Raw genomic sequence first — 14,894 nt, 5'->3', positions numbered from 1 at the left:
GTTTTCAGGAGTGCAGGGAGGAACATGGCACGCCCTCCTCTAAAGCGCTTTGTTAGCTCGGCACCATGGGTTGACTCTGAGGACCCCTGTGACATGATGAAGGGGTAAGACTTTTGAGTAAAGCCATTGGGGAGAATATCTTTATACTGGTACATACATAATAGACCTACATGCATTGAAAGATTGTAATTGTATTTGATTATTAAGGCTAATTATGTGAGCATATTTTATTGCAGTGAATTAACAAGTTTTTCATTGTAATATTAGATTTTCTTTCGTCTAGTCAATTAAAAGAAGGCATAACATGTTACATATTATTTGCTTTTTTAGCAACCAAAGGCCTATAGGCCTATAGCCTCATAGCTTCAGTTCAAATGCCTATCACATTTATAATGCATGTAGATTTCACTTGCTTGAGGAATGAATGGTCTGCAACTAAAAAGCTATGTTTCTTGCAGTTGGTTTTAGTAATAATGCAGCATATTTTGATTATGGTAAATTGGTTAATTTTGAAAAATATTTTGTCAGGGATTTTTCCGAAAATCCCACCTTTCTCTATAACAGGTAAAATCAATGATTTGGTTGTGTTTGGTTTGCCTACACATGCATGGACTGTGGCTGTGTGCATGCAGTATCTGACCATTGTTTGTGGATGCCTGACACGCACAGGAGCGGCTACAGCACGGACAGCCAATTAAACGGCGAGCCCAAGGAGGAGGCACAGACCAAGAGGAGGAGGTCCAGTCTCAGTGAACTGGGAAACAAACTCACTTCTCTCCTTCTGCCTAACAAGACGTCAGTTTAAGCACATACAGTAAACCAGCTCCAGTCTGATCACCAGCACAGCTCTCTAACACTAACGCAGCGCTGCAATGGGAATTCACCATTTAGATCATGAGGTTTCAGAGTTGATGACAACGTGAAGATGCTCATTTTGTAGATTACAATGTTTTGTTCAGAAATTCATAGGTTACACTTAAGAGCATTGGAGGCTTGTGATTTTATTTATTTCTTAAGGCTCATTCCGTTTATTTGGCATTGCCCTTGTTTCAGTGAATGTTGTGCAGCGTTGAAACCTCCTAAATGGTGAAGCTCTGATTACATGGCTTTTTGTCACTTCCTCTTGGCTCTGGTATGATACAGGCCATTGTGAAAGTGATATATCTCAATGGTGTATATCTACTCCAGAGGACTGTTGTCTTGAAAGCATGAATCCAACATGATTGTTGCACAACAAACTAACCAAGCTGTCCATAGTCTCCATGTTCAAATTTTGTACAAAGCCCTCATTATGATCTCTGCCTCACTGTACTTGTGTCTTTTTTCTAAACCTGGTCTCTTCTCTCCCTCCCTCCATATGGCTCAGGACTCAGGATGAGCTCTTTGTCATGCTGTAAGTGCAGGGAGGTTTTTCATCACACTTTTGCATTGTTCTGCTGAAATGTGCTTCTTCACAAATTACTCTAATGAATGCTCCAGCCAATAAACTTTCAGCATGAGTTATCACAAATGGCCTTACTGTGACACGGTTACTTTAGATAAATGATCAAAAGTAATAATGTGGCTCAAATAGGGCCATTTTTGCAGCATCTATAATCTTTTATCTGTTGGCCTTGACTTTCCGTAAACTCACTTCTGCCTCAAATATTGATAAAGTGACTAGGTAACACTTTAAAATACGGTCCGGGACTTACCAGTACTTACGGTGGTAGTTAGTAGATACTTGACTGGTAGTTACGGTGGTACTTACAGTGGTAGTTTGTGGTACTTACAGTGGTACCTACAGTGGTACTTACAGTGGTACTTACAGTGGTACTTACAGTGGTAGTTTGTGGTACTTACAGCGGTACTTATAGTGGTACTTACAGTGGTACTTACAGTGGTACTTATAGTGGTACCAGAAGTGATACTTAGACTAATAACTACTGGTACTAGTACTGGTACTTACTGCAAAATCATATGAAGTGAATGGTATTAAAGAATATGGTGTTATTAGGCATATGAATCTTTGATTTCATTATACGTTCATAGAAAATACACAAGACAAAACACTGTGAAAACACAAACACTTTATTATGACAAATTTCACATTAATACGACAATCAGATTTAAAAGAAATTTCCAATAATGACAATAACAAATAAATGACACGTTTTAAATGAACATGACAGTGATACATACTGTAAAATATCAATACTTTAACTGCTATTTTAAAGCGAGACATTATGGTACTTGCACTATTAATTACTGGTACTTACTGTAGTTTATACTGGTAATTACTAGTACTTTCCGTGGTACTTACTGCTGTATGTTCTGGTAATTACCATAGTAACTATTATGGTAATTACCAGTACATACAGCAGTAAGTACCACGGAAAGTACTAGTAATTACCAGTATAAATAGTATTACTAGTACTTTCCGTGGTACTTACTGCTGTATGTACTGGTAATTACCATAGTAACTATTATGGTAATTACCAGTACATACAGCAGTAAGTACCACGGAAAGTACTAGTAATTACCAGTATAAACTACAGTAAGTACCAGTAATTAATAGTGCAAGTACCATAATGTCTCGCTTTAAAATAGCAGTTAAAGTATTGATATTTTACAGTATGTATCACTGTCATGTTCATTTAAAACGTGTCATTTATTTGTTATTGTCATTATTGGAAATTTCTTTTAAATCTGATTGTCGTATTAATGTGAAATTTGTCATAATAAAGTGTTTGTGTTTTCACAGTGTTTTGTCTTGTGTATTTTCTATGAACGTATAATGAAATCAAAGATTCATATGCCTAATAACACCATATTCTTTAATACCATTCACTTCATATGATTTTGCAGTAAGTACCAGTACTAGTACCAGTAGTTATTAGTCTAAGTATCACTTCTGGTACCACTATAAGTACCACTGTAAGTACCACAAACTACCACTGTAAGTACCACCGTAACTACCAGTCAAGTATCTACTAACTACCACCGTAAGTCCCGGACCGTATTTTAAAGTGTTACCAACGACTATATGATTTTTGTCTCCTCTAGTCCAAGCCCTTCCTCCAGCCCGACTTCCTCTGACCCAGGAGTGACCCATGCTCTGCCCCGGGGCCTGGGCTCCTCCAGAGCTTCTGCAGCAGCCGTGGCCCGGGGCAGCCGCACCGTGTGGCTCTGGTTGGCAATGTTCGTGCTGTTGGCAGGTAAGTACTTCACTCATCTGACAGAATTTAGTAGATTTAAAATGGTGTTTTTATTCTTGTAAACGTCTGTATTCAGGTCTTCTGGCCCTGTTGGCTAGTCTGGTTATGCAGCCTGCTGTAGACGCTGCTCCGGTCGGAACGGGGGACTCCTGGATGACCATCCAGCAGCTGCTCTGGCCCTACACCGGTCTACGGCACAACGGCCAGCCCCCTGTGTGAGCTCACCACTGCCCTCCACTCTCTATACGGACTATATACAGACTCTAAGCACAGAGACTCAACTCCATAGAGACTTGAACTTTTACTGGTGCCTGAAAACTACAGCAGTCCTCAGGGGTCGGTCAATCCACTGGAGGATTTTATGCATCACGTTTGCTAACTTATTAGTCAGAGTGTGCATTTGTTTTTAAATGAAGCTGTGTGAAGTGAACACAATTTTATCATGTTTTTGTATCATCACAGTGCAATCTGTAAATAGACTGATTGGACCAATCCAGACAGGACTGAATGTACACATTGTTTCCACTGATAGGCATCATGAACAGTGGCATAAGTGTGCCAACACAATTCATGCACTTGACAATCAGGAAACATTTGTAAAGATGCAGGAAGGAGTCCTTTTTATTTTCTTGTTAAATGCAGAGCATATTTTATCATTTATAATCTTTAATCACTGGTAATAAAACATTGTTTGAAATGTGTTTTTAAATATACACGTTAGTTTTGAGTGGGGTATGTAAATGTTTATTTTTGTTAAATTATGTCCAGGTTCAACACCAAAGGGTTTGTTTTTTATTATTTTTGCAGGATTTTTGCTGTGGTCCATCACTGTTTTAAATTCATGCTCTTTTATATGTTCTAAAGCAGTGAACTGATGAGTGACCTTTGCACAAATAAAGTAGCCAACTCTACAAACCAGAATATAAAGATGATTCCTTGCATTTGTAGCTCATGCATAGAGCAAAGGTCTGGTAGCACACAGTAAGCTCTGGACAGTGTCCACAAACAGATTGTCTGAGGTTCTGGTTCGAGCGATGCCCTCTGCGCTCATGTGGTCCTGCAGCATGTGGATGAAAGTGGAGTGGAACTCTGTCCCGAGACAGTGGTCTGGACTGAAGGCTTCACTGCTCTCAGAGATACCCAGCATCTGACTCCTCTGCGCCCCCAACAGGTACAAGCACCAGCGGTCTTTAGGCACCGGTCCAGTGGCAAAGTGCTCACAGACCTCAAAAGGGAAACGGAACAAAAATCCAAATAAGTTCCAAAACAAGGTGAAATTGTCACCTCAGTTTTTATTGGATGAACTGTCTCCTTTACTTTCCTTTTGTAAATTCTTATTTCAGTTTGCAACCATTTAAATGGCAAGTTCCATTGTCTATTTCTATTTTATTCCCTAATTAAAGTGTCACATGCCACATCCGAAGAGGTTTAAACAAGATGTGAGAGTGAGGAAACGTGTTGAAGCAAACATTCACCAGGTTGAAAAAAGCAGGAATAAAGAGGAGAAACTTAGAACAAGATTGCACCATGATGAGGAAGAGGATACCTGCATGACAAGGTGCTCAGGGCCACACTGGGCATTCCACCTGCTCCAGGTGAAGGCACAAGCTGAGGAGAAGAGGGCCATCTGCTCATAAGCTGAATGTTCAGTCAGTGGATCCTACAGCAGTACAACACCAGAGGAGAAATTACCTTAGAACACCATCATATTGTGTCTGAAGACTAAAACTAGAAGTTCTTAGTATTGGAACAGATCATATCTGAAAGTATGGATAATCTGGCTGCTTCGCACAGCCAAAGTCATGTGTGACTCCATCAAAAAAACACTTCTAATTTGCTCACTATTATACACTGACCTTGCCATATGTTGTCACATATTTCTCTGTAAACTCATTTACAAAGATATTAATCCCACTATCCTGCATGGCTCTTTGCAGAGCTGTGCTGTTCATCCACTTCCCCGTGAAATGAGACAGACATTTCTGCTCTTGTGTCTGCAGCATGCACTGATGACCCTGTGAAGGAAAAAAAGATGCATCAAATATAATACATAAATATAACTGCCCCACTGGTCCTGCTAGCCTGACTTTTTTGTAGGCTAATGTCATTTTTTGTTCAGATATATTGTAGACTATGCTAAACATGTTCAATTGGTGGTTTTCAGATCTTGGAATGTGATGATGATGTCATAATTCCAGATGGGGGGCAGAAGCCAGTATTTTCTGTCAACTGCACTGTACTTTACCATAAAATATCCACAAGGTAAATTCACTAATGTTGAATCCTGATGATTTCTGTTAGTGACTAGATCCAAGAAACTACTGTATAACAACAGAAATCTACATTTTAACAATATTAATTTTAGCTGACCCTCATTTATATTAATTAAATAATATTAGTCAATAGAATGATATGATTCATTCTGAAACCCAGCACTATCTAATGTCTAACCTGAACAGTGATGCTGACGTTAATGAGGGCTCCTTTAATTGTGTAAAGTGCTGAGTCTTGTCCCAGGGGCTTCAGTTCCCAGCTCTGGAAGGGGAAGTTGGCATATGTGTCCTGTATCAAAACAAACGGCTGGAAAGAGTCCATTTTGAAGGAGATTTTGGATTCTTCTTCACTGTACATGACCTCAGTGACACCATCCATTCTCCACTGCTTTCCTTGAGTAAGTAACAAAAACAATATTATAATATGAAAAGGTTGGTAAATATAATTTGAGCAAAATATACAAAAATGCCATTGGTTTTACCTGTAGCATCCCATCGAGCTACTTGGGGATTTTCCAAGAACATAACATTGTCAGGTATGGTAACAGACACACCAACAGGAGGGCTGCCAATGCTTTCAACATCATCTAATTTGCTGATGAGTGATTCATTCATCTGGAGCCCCTTTTGTGGATAGGGGAACACTTCTAAACCTGTGTCCAATATCTAGGAAAAGTGCATAGGCTTGTATGGGTTTCAGAATGATAAATTAGGACCGTTGCTATAGTGATTAACAATTTAAAACGTAATATATCATTTGAATGTCCCTAAAATGTTGCATATGACAGGCAGCTGAAACCCATGAATTAAGAATATTTTGGCTAATTTTCTTTTCACCATGCTTGGGACTGTCAACTTCAGACATAATCAGAATTGTAGCTCCTTTTCTGTATTTTTTTCTTCAGTTCTGTTACTAAAGAGCTAATTGAAAACTGACTTGTCTGATGGTCCAGCCATTGACGTGGTGTGCCTGAGGGGGCAAGTGAAACACATTATAGTAGAAGACTCCGCCCAGGGGAGAATACTGCATCATGTCCACAACTTGAACTCTGAAACACGTCTCGGATGTATTGAGGTGTGAGAGAGATGAGGACAAGTCCCCGTCCACAGAACCTACAATAAAAATGTATAGAGATCAATGAAGCAGTATGGAGGGCCTAACATTCCTTAAAACACAGAACAAAACTGTGAAATGGTTAATAAGTTATACAAATATTACTTGTTCAGATTAGCTGTTCTATTTTTAAATTTTTCTACTTAAGTCTCTAAGATTTGAGATGTATTTTTTTATTCACTACATTCTTTTAGTTTTTTGTTTGTTTGTTTTTTCTATTTATAGACATGCATTGATTTACAATAAAATTTCTTCCACACAATTTTAAACGTTGAGTCAGAAAAAGTAGGCATTTTAGGTTTGGAGAGTCTAAAAAGACAGCATTATTTTAAATATTATGAGATTTTTTGTAAGATTTTTTGTAAGTGTTCAATGTACTGGCTTGTGGTCTCACCATTCAAACCCTCAATCTTTGTTTTTATTTGGCTCTGTCCGCTCTCTGCTGAGTGGACACTGATTCTTGCAGAGTGGAGACTAGTTTGACTGACACTCTGCAAGACACCAAAACAGAAAAATACTAAACCACAATATCATGTTTAGAACCATTACTAAATTATCAATATTGTACCTTTCCATCAGCAGATTTAGAGCCAGATTGATCCTCCTCTTCCACAGATATTTGTTGTTCAGAGTCGTGCGTCTTCACCTCCTCCCTTGTTGCATTAATCTCCCCTTGCTCTGTTAAAAAATTTTCACCACCTGCAAGAGACCTAAGGTAGAAAGAATAAAAAGTTTGCTTATCTAGTGTGAGATATTTACTTTTAGCTTGAAATCATAACTGTTTCCAAATGTTTCTAATACTTGTGCCAAGATGTTCAAATATTTATTTTAGGTTCTAATTGTGTATTGATCTAGATTGTGATCATGTATTGAGTACTTTGTAAGATATATACCTGGAGCTTGGTGTGTGCATTCTAGTGTGAGTCATGCGAGCCAGAAGGGAGAGGTGGTCGTATCGCGTATGGAGAATCCTTACTGCAATGTTACTGACTGCAAGCTGTTTGGGAATCTCAAAACCAAGACCGACCTCCTCAAAGTTCAGGCCTTTAAACCTGGATTAAACATTCATCGTACATAAAACAGATAATGTCATAATATCTGCAAAAATTTTAGTATTGAGTTTCATTTATTTAACCTTGGATTCTTTTTTAGGTTGGCCCAGAGACAGAGAGTTACATGCTCATCTTTGACTACAGTCTGCATGTTGCCGGTCTGAGTATCAATATTTGCAGTGGCTTCCTGGAGAATATAAAAGACAAATCTATATACATTTTTACATAGTTTATAAAGGTGTTATAAATGAGACATAATTCAGAAGTGTGACAGGACCTTAAGAATCTCTTCAGTGGCAAGATTATGTTTAAGGTGAATAAGCTCTTGTAAATTTGCAATGGCTTCCTGGTACTTCTGAATGTCCAACAAATTGGAGGTTTCTTTTAGTAGATCTTCAAGTTTCTCTATCAGCTGCTGGGGACAAATATTTACATGTAGCATACAGTAATAATAACAGTTGTAATAATGATGAAATGAACAATTATTACATCATTTTTGTAATAATGATGAACAATTTAAACTAGGGGTGACCACCTGTCCCTCTTTTGGTTGTCACGCACAACCATTTAGGTCCCTGTCCTTTTCCCCACTTTATATTGATACCACTTGAATTGTATAAAAAGTGGTATTTATATAAAGCCAGTACACCCAACATCATATGATGCTGATTGGTTAATAGTGGTGTGATTGAAGCATGTTCCAAAGTAAGAAATGACATGCAGTACCCGTAAAGCCCCAATACACTGCTTCAGTACTTTTGTCACATTGACTTCAGGGTCCTCTTTCCATAGACTCATATATGTGTTGATTTCCTGTTGAACAGAGGGGTCCGGAGTACCATCACAACACATGTAGCTCTCCCACTGAAACACAGTGCACCAGCTATAGTTACCAAAAAGCTTTTGATGAAATTCTAATCTCAGTGTTTACCTTGGCTTTTTCTGCCTCCTCATTTTTCCAAGTAACCACTGAATTGTGGTTGTCTTCCAGCAGGTGACGCAGTTCATCCAGCTCATTTTCTCTTCTCGCAAAATCCTTTTAGAAAATATTTTTACTTTTTTGTATGAGGTAAGTAGAACCAAGTAAAAATTGACAAGTGAAGTACCTTCAACTCAAGTTCTGGCAGAACTTTATCCTTTTTTTCTCTTTCCAGTCTTTCCTGTTCATCTCTTTCTGCTTGTAATCTGGCTTCCTCTACAAAACATAAAACAATGTGTTACCGTAACAGCATTTGCTTATACCAGGCCTTAACCATATTTTTTTTATTATCTCATTGCTAATGTACATCAGAATTTGAATTATTAGTATCTGTCAATTTATTTACCTTCTTCTTTTAACCTCCTGTCCTCTTCCTCTTTTTGTAACCTTGCCTTGTCAGCCTTGGTAAGTTTAACCTTGCCCTTTTTAGATGCCTGGTAAAATAAAATTAAATATGTTTAGTGTGTAGCAAATGCTATTCCTTTATTTACGGTACTTTATGAATTTGAATAAATAAATAGATAGATACATAGATAAATACTTTCTATGTCATACCTTTACTGTCTTGGGAGGCTATATATATTTGTAGGGAAAAGCAGATGGAAAGTTACAGGATGGCATGCATTACAAAACATTCAAGAATAGTAAGAACAAGACAAAGACCTACATTTCCAAACTAATCACAAAGTGTATAGCAAAAGGAACAACCATATATTTGTTCTACTAAGCCATTATTAATGGACTGTATTATATTGCTTTGATACCTTAATACCTGCTTGTAGTCTAACAAAACTCACCATTTTTGTGAATTTTCAGCGTCCTGTAACCATAACAACTACGCATGCGTGTTAGTTCTGTACGAGTTTGTTTACATTTGCGACAGGAAGTCGACATACGATTATGTTTCTGTCCTCCATCACAGGAGAAACGAAGGAAGGGCAACTTATTTAAATGCGCCGGATAACTGAAAAACACAAGACTTTAATGTTTGCAATACATGGTGTGAACTAATCGGTAAGTTCCTCTATTTAGCGGTTAACGCACTTACCGCTCAGTGACCGAGAGCTTCCGTTACATATGTTTTTACTAGACCTCATGGGTTTCTTCATTCCCTTTATGCAGACGTCCAATTCCTCCCCTTATAATATGGCAAATCCTTTAAGAAGAGAGGTTGTTAGACTGTACAGAAATGTAAGTATAACAATCACGTGTTCCATCATTCTGAATGTATTCTTACTTTGCGTTATTGTGCCCATAGCTTCTTTATCTTGGTCGAGAGTATCCACAGGGATCAACTTATTTTCGAGAGCGACTAAAGGCATCTTTCATGAAAAATAAAGATGTGACGGACCCAGAGAAAATCAAGAAACTGGTGGCAAAGGGGGATTTTGTTATCAAAGAACTGGAGGCGATGTATTACTTGAGGAAGTACAGGACACTGAAGAAAAGATACTATGACCCAGAAAAATAAGATGATTTAAAGTCATCTAGTTGCCAATACGTTTAGTGTCTTTTCGATTTTCATATTGCGTGGTTTTGCATGGTGATTGTATTGTGTAGAAAATTACATCTAGTAAATTTTGTTGTTGTTGTTTTTTTTTTCTTGTTGTTAATATTTTAAAATAAAATTATGTCTTGATGTTGGAGATAGAGAAAAAGTGATTAAAAGTGATCTTCGAAATAATCTTACGTTTTAAACCATCCATTGTTTAAACACCCGGACTAGATTTACGGGTGCACACTTTTCGAAACCGGAAGTCCTCCTCCTCGTGCATTTGTTGAGAGATGGAGGCTGTTGGAGTTTATGTAGTTGGCTCATCTGAGAGCGAAATTTCAAAAGTCGAAATATTGAGGGGGCTAATCACTGAGAAAATGACCATAGCCGTACGGGAAGTGTTAGCGGTGGTGGAGACTACAGTAGCTGGATACGAAAATGAAGTTTTGTTGTTGAAGCGGGAGTTGAGTGATAAGAAGGGGCAACTGGACGCGATCCTGCAACCTCGAGTATATCTGAGCCGGATGGGTACGAAGAAACGTTAGTTATTATTAATGGTAGTGGTGGGTGCAGGCTCCTTACTTAGATGTTTAACTTTGTTCTACCAGATTTGAATGATGGAACCTTAGACATGTCCTGTGCATCTTCAGGCGAAGTTGAAGTGAGGCACGTGCAGAAGATCACAGAAGACGAGGACAATGGGGCATCAAGAAAAAGGTTTGAAAATTAAATTAAGGCATATAATACATTTTTCCTATTTTAAAAGGTGCTGGTAACATAATTGTGTGTTTTTGCAGTACAGGGGGGCATGGTATTATCAGTGAGCCCTATCTTGAAGAAACATTGCTGGACTACGAAGAAAGCGATTGTGCTTTTGTAGATCTGGCCAGTGACCCCTCTGTGTCCTGCCTGGCAAGAGTAGAGAAGTATATCTGCGATGAAACAATAGATGATGTGCAAAAAACAAAGGTCAAAAGAAAAAGACGGCTTCCGAAGCGATACAGATCAAACGACGATGAGACAGACTCTGACCGTGAGAAAAAAGAAGAAAAAGAATGGAAACCCAACCAGAAAATAACACAGCGCTCTTCAACTGGAAAGAAACAGCGTTTGATTAAAGTTGGTCATGAACTGTTGCAGAGCCCCGCCAGTGAGAAGAAAGAAGAAACACAAATTAAACCCGACCAAAGCAAAGGGCAGCGATCTTTGAAAAAAAAGCATTTGATTAAACTTAGAATTGGTTTGATGGAGAAGTGCCCTGATACAGCTTTATCAAACAATGGTAAGATATTTAGAAATTTAATTTAGCAGACTTTATACATATTTAGTAATAATAGCTGCCGTTTGTGTAAGCTTTCATGCTTAAAGGTCCAGTTCAAACAATATTGTGTCAACAAAACTTGAGCGAGCCTGATTTCTTCAACCATCTGAGGTCCACCTTTCCTGAGCTTGGAGAAGACGAACCCCTTGAGGCTGTTTTGCTTGAAAGAAACAAAACATCAGTTTCTCATCCAGTAAGTAGGGTGACACAGAGTGAGCTCTACAGAGCCTTCAGAAATGCACAGAAACACCTTGCCTTTTACATACAGCCAAAGGTAACATAATTGAATTCTTTAATTAAGCGTTGTAACTTAATTAAGCATTGTGGCTAATAATTATTTACTTTTTGAAGGAGCTTGAAGACACTTGTGACACAGCAACATCATCACATGGTCACAAGCCCAGTACAAGGTAAGAGTTGCACAGAGAAATACATGTGACTTTACGCTTGTCAAAAGGGAAATTTTCCGCTATTCCAAGACATAGACTTGACATCATAGTGACACTGTTAGCCAAAAACAATGTTGTTAAACAAAGCTATCGCCTCTGCAGTATGCAGTTGGTATGAGAATAAAGTCATTGAAGTAAGACATTTTTGACATTATGACAATGTGTAAACTTTTGGGACAAAGTCACAAGTAAAGTGTATGTATGGGAATAATGTGTGTGTGTGTGTATATATATATATATATATATATAACACACAATACACCTATATATATGTGTATATGTATAATGTCTGTGTATATATTTATACATGTATACATGAATGGATGTCAAACTTTATAATTCTGGCCTTTAAATGAACACCTGACGTGTATGTGCAGCCAGGTTATTGCAGTTTAGCTGTTCCACATCTTAGAATCATGAAGGCTGCACTTTCCTCATCGAGTTACCGGAGAGAGCTTTGGAAAAAGCCTACAGAGCTTGGCTCTCTCTATCCAAGGTTCATTGTGCTCAAGCCACAGCTGCTTTAGGTGAAAGAATCTCTGTGTGATCTTCTCCCATACTCCAGTAGTTTCTCTACTGTTCTAAACATTGGCACTTTGCACACAATCACAATTTATATGTGCCTATTTTGGCATGGCTCCCAGTTAGGGGCTTGTGAAGTGTAGTAACTTTAGCCTCTATTTTACAGAAATCATTTCCCAGCAACACATGGGATCACTTCATGGGCGAAATGGTTCAACAGTTGTGACCTTTTAATAGCCATCAGTATGAAGTTTGCTGTCTATAGTAGGCTTGTAAGCTAATGTATAATTACACTAATGTGTAAGCTTTTAACTCATCCAAGCGTCATTGTTTTACATCCTGGTTGTGGTTACAAAAGTGAATTGCTCTTCTGAGCTTGGTTTGATTTGGAACATTAATGTCAGTCCTTAAATCTTGGTTAAATTGCATTTTTATATTGACTATGACTTTATTCTCATATTATTGTTATGATAATAATATTGTTATAATTATTATTGTTGTTTTAAGCGTCCAAGACCGTATGACGGCAGCCCCTCCCTTTTCCCACAGCGGTCTTCAAGAACAGTCAGAAACGCAGGGTCCCAGTAAATTGTCAGATGAGCAAGATGGCCTGTCCTTCATTGCATCTGCAGCTCAGAGTGAAGAGGGTGAAGATGATGATGATGACTGGAATCCAGCACAAAACGAACAAAATGAAGAACACAGCACTTCTTCAAAGATTAAAAAGATCAGAAAGAAAAGAGTTACACAGCTGAGCCTAGATTCATGTAAAGTGTGTGGGCTTACATTCCAATCCATCAAAATCCTTACCAAACATGCTCTATGTCATCTGGATAATCCAAAAAGCATCTGTGGAGTATGTGGACAAGAACTGGAGTCATCAGAGGAGCTCAAGAGTCATCTGGACACTCACCAGAAACTTCATCAATGTGACAAATGTGGACGATATTTTTTGACCTTCATTGTTTTTCAAAAACATAAAATTACCTGTGAGTTAGGTGAAACCGCCGCAGCTGATGGCAACATGTGGAAAAAAATTAATGTACATCAAAAAGAAAAGCCTAGTTACAAATGTGACTACTGCCCTCAGATTTTTAGAATTAAAACACAGCTTTACATTCACAAGAAGATACACACAGACGGGAAGCCATATTCTTGTGATGTATGTGGTAAATGTTTCTCAAATTATTCAAACTTGCACCGGCACAAACTAATTCACTCTGGTGAGAAGAAGCACAGTTGTACACATTGTGGAAAATTCTTTTATAGTAAATATTTTCTGAATAAGCATGAGATAATTCATTTAGACAGAGAAAGAAACTTCTTGTGTGACATTTGCAGCAAAACATTTTATACAAACTCCTTGTTAATCTCGCACCAGAAAATACATGATGAATCACACATCATTAAATGTCCTGTTTGTGGCAAGTTATTAAAAGGAGAGTTACAGGAACACATGAGGATTCATACTGGAGAAAAGCCTTACACCTGTAAACTATGTGGTGTGAAGTTTAGATTACGCAATCATCTTAGAAACCACATGAACTCTCATCTTGGCATCAAACCTTTTACCTGTACAGTGTGTGGATGCAAAACATCACGTAAAGCGCACTTGGAGATGCACATGAGGACTCACACTGGGCACAAGCCATACAAGTGCACACTGTGTGATAAGGCCTATACACAAGCACACTGTTTAAAAACCCACATGAAAAGCCACCAGGCTGCTGTTGATGCCTTGGCTTGAAAGCATGAAGTAAAAGTAATCAGAATCCAAATTTGTTTTATTCATCCCCAGGGGGAAAGTTCTTTTCACTACAGACTTGTAGCTAACTTTCAAAAGAAATACAATAGAAAACTAAAATAAAATACAATTAACTAAAACGCTCCTAAAAATAAAATAAATGCATTATAACTTAAATCTAGTGATGGTACAATATATTTTTATGTTAAACTTTACAACTGTGAGACAATATGTTTCAACTGTTTGTGACCTTTTTAAAAGGCCAACAATACAAATTCTGGCATTTATTGTAGGTTTGTATGTGTAAGCTTTGAACTCGTCCAAGCACCATTCTTTGGCATTTTGGCTCTTCTGCATTCACTTTGAATGGGAACATTGATATTGGTCAAATTTACTTCAGTTTTATTTAGTTTATATGGAAGAACATTGTATTCACAAATAAAAATAAAAAAACACGACAAGATTACAAGAAAATCGTACTGTCTTTTTTATGGTAGATTCTACACAAAAAAAAAAAATCAAGATTTTATATATATATATATATATATATATATATATATACAAATCTGTATGGTACCTCCGACTAAATTATGACTATATTCTCGTAAAATGACTTTTTCAGGCTTCGAATTTATTCTCGTTAATCAGAATCAGAATACTTTTATTGCCATAGTCTGAACAGTTCACAAACTAGGAACTTGATTCGGTGAAAAAGTGCAACATAAACACACTGAATAAATACAAATAA

The 14,894-nt window shown here is 37.7% G+C and overlaps 4 protein-coding genes across 8 annotated transcripts in view; 3 read left to right on the top strand and 1 right to left on the bottom strand.

Moving 5' to 3' along the window:
* lrmp (lymphoid-restricted membrane protein) overlaps positions 1–3,898 on the top strand; it is a 29,036-nt gene extending 25,138 nt beyond the window's left edge. The window contains exons 36-39 of one of the 2 annotated variants that reach the window (XM_033989317.2): positions 9–104; positions 670–795; positions 3,046–3,197; positions 3,274–3,898. In XM_033989317.2, coding sequence (XP_033845208.1) covers positions 9–104; positions 670–795; positions 3,046–3,197; positions 3,274–3,416 — 517 coding nt within the window. In that variant the 3' untranslated portion in view covers positions 3,417–3,898. The remainder of the gene's footprint in view (positions 1–8; positions 105–669; positions 796–3,045; positions 3,198–3,273) is intronic. The other variant, XM_055231457.1, reaches the window with a different exon arrangement.
* A 248-nt stretch (positions 3,899–4,146) lies between these two features.
* Positions 4,147–9,415, bottom strand: dnai7 (dynein axonemal intermediate chain 7). Its single transcript, XM_033989316.2, has 16 exons — positions 9,380–9,415; positions 8,962–9,049; positions 8,743–8,831; positions 8,568–8,672; positions 8,363–8,500; positions 7,914–8,048; positions 7,720–7,823; positions 7,478–7,636; positions 7,153–7,294; positions 6,979–7,075; positions 6,408–6,583; positions 5,953–6,136; positions 5,649–5,863; positions 5,054–5,212; positions 4,744–4,857; positions 4,147–4,422 (listed from the first exon to the last, which is right to left on the bottom strand). The coding sequence occupies exons 1-16, from the start codon at positions 9,413–9,415 to the stop codon at positions 4,147–4,149; spliced, it is 2,217 nt and encodes a 738-aa protein (XP_033845207.1).
* Positions 9,416–9,554: 139 nt separating this feature from the next.
* Positions 9,555–10,123, top strand: lyrm5a (LYR motif containing 5a). 2 transcript variants are annotated; one of them, XM_033989356.2, is made up of 3 exons: positions 9,555–9,629; positions 9,738–9,806; positions 9,874–10,123. In XM_033989356.2, exons 2-3 carry the CDS (start codon positions 9,762–9,764, stop codon positions 10,084–10,086), a joined length of 258 nt encoding a protein of 85 aa, XP_033845247.1. In that variant the 5' UTR covers positions 9,555–9,629; positions 9,738–9,761; the 3' UTR covers positions 10,087–10,123. The 2 variants fall into 2 exon arrangements, with proteins under 2 accessions (XP_033845247.1, XP_055087436.1); XM_055231461.1 differs by lacking the exon at positions 9,555–9,629 and having other exon boundaries at positions 9,732–9,806.
* A 599-nt stretch (positions 10,124–10,722) lies between these two features.
* Positions 10,723–14,582, top strand: LOC117391495 (zinc finger protein 70-like). Of its 3 annotated transcripts, none has more exons than XM_055231459.1 (5): positions 10,723–10,827; positions 10,908–11,392; positions 11,464–11,705; positions 11,783–11,841; positions 12,952–14,582. In XM_055231459.1, exons 1-5 carry the CDS (start codon positions 10,742–10,744, stop codon positions 14,147–14,149), a joined length of 2,070 nt encoding a protein of 689 aa, XP_055087434.1. In that variant the 5' UTR covers positions 10,723–10,741; the 3' UTR covers positions 14,150–14,582. The 3 variants fall into 3 exon arrangements, with proteins under 3 accessions (XP_055087434.1, XP_055087433.1, XP_055087435.1); XM_055231458.1 differs by having other exon boundaries at positions 12,910–14,582; XM_055231460.1 differs by having other exon boundaries at positions 10,913–11,392; positions 12,910–14,286.
* The last annotated feature ends 312 nt before the right edge of the window (positions 14,583–14,894 follow it).

The sequence above is a fragment of the Periophthalmus magnuspinnatus genome, chromosome 23 (assembly GCF_009829125.3).
Source record: "Periophthalmus magnuspinnatus isolate fPerMag1 chromosome 23, fPerMag1.2.pri, whole genome shotgun sequence".
In the NCBI taxonomy this organism is placed as follows: domain Eukaryota; kingdom Metazoa; phylum Chordata; class Actinopteri; order Gobiiformes; family Gobiidae; genus Periophthalmus; species Periophthalmus magnuspinnatus.
This window is presented reverse-complemented; position numbering and strand designations above follow the sequence as displayed.

Bases quoted from the DNA above. Each gene is read 5' to 3' on its own strand.
- dnai7 (XM_033989316.2), bottom strand. From the start codon at position 9,415: ATGGTGAGTTTTGTTAGACTACAAGCAGGTATTAAG. The intron at 7,824-7,913 runs GTCCTGTCACAC...TATATTCTCCAG, and splicing joins CCACTGAAGAGATTCTTAAG to GAAGCCACTGCAAATATTGA. The intron at 7,076-7,152 runs GTACAATATTGA...GGTGTCTTGCAG, and splicing joins CTAAATCTGCTGATGGAAAG to AGTGTCAGTCAAACTAGTCT.
- lyrm5a (XM_055231461.1), top strand. From the start codon at position 9,732: ATGCAGACGTCCAATTCCTCCCCTTATAATATGGCAAATCCTTTAAGA. The intron at 9,807-9,873 runs GTAAGTATAACA...TTGTGCCCATAG, and splicing joins TTGTTAGACTGTACAGAAAT to CTTCTTTATCTTGGTCGAGA.
- LOC117391495 (XM_055231458.1), top strand. From the start codon at position 10,742: ATGTCCTGTGCATCTTCAGGCGAAGTTGAAGTGAGGCACGTGCAGAAG. The intron at 10,828-10,907 runs GTTTGAAAATTA...GTGTTTTTGCAG, and splicing joins AATGGGGCATCAAGAAAAAG to TACAGGGGGGCATGGTATTA. The intron at 11,842-12,909 runs GTAAGAGTTGCA...TGTTGTTTTAAG, and splicing joins GGTCACAAGCCCAGTACAAG to CGTCCAAGACCGTATGACGG.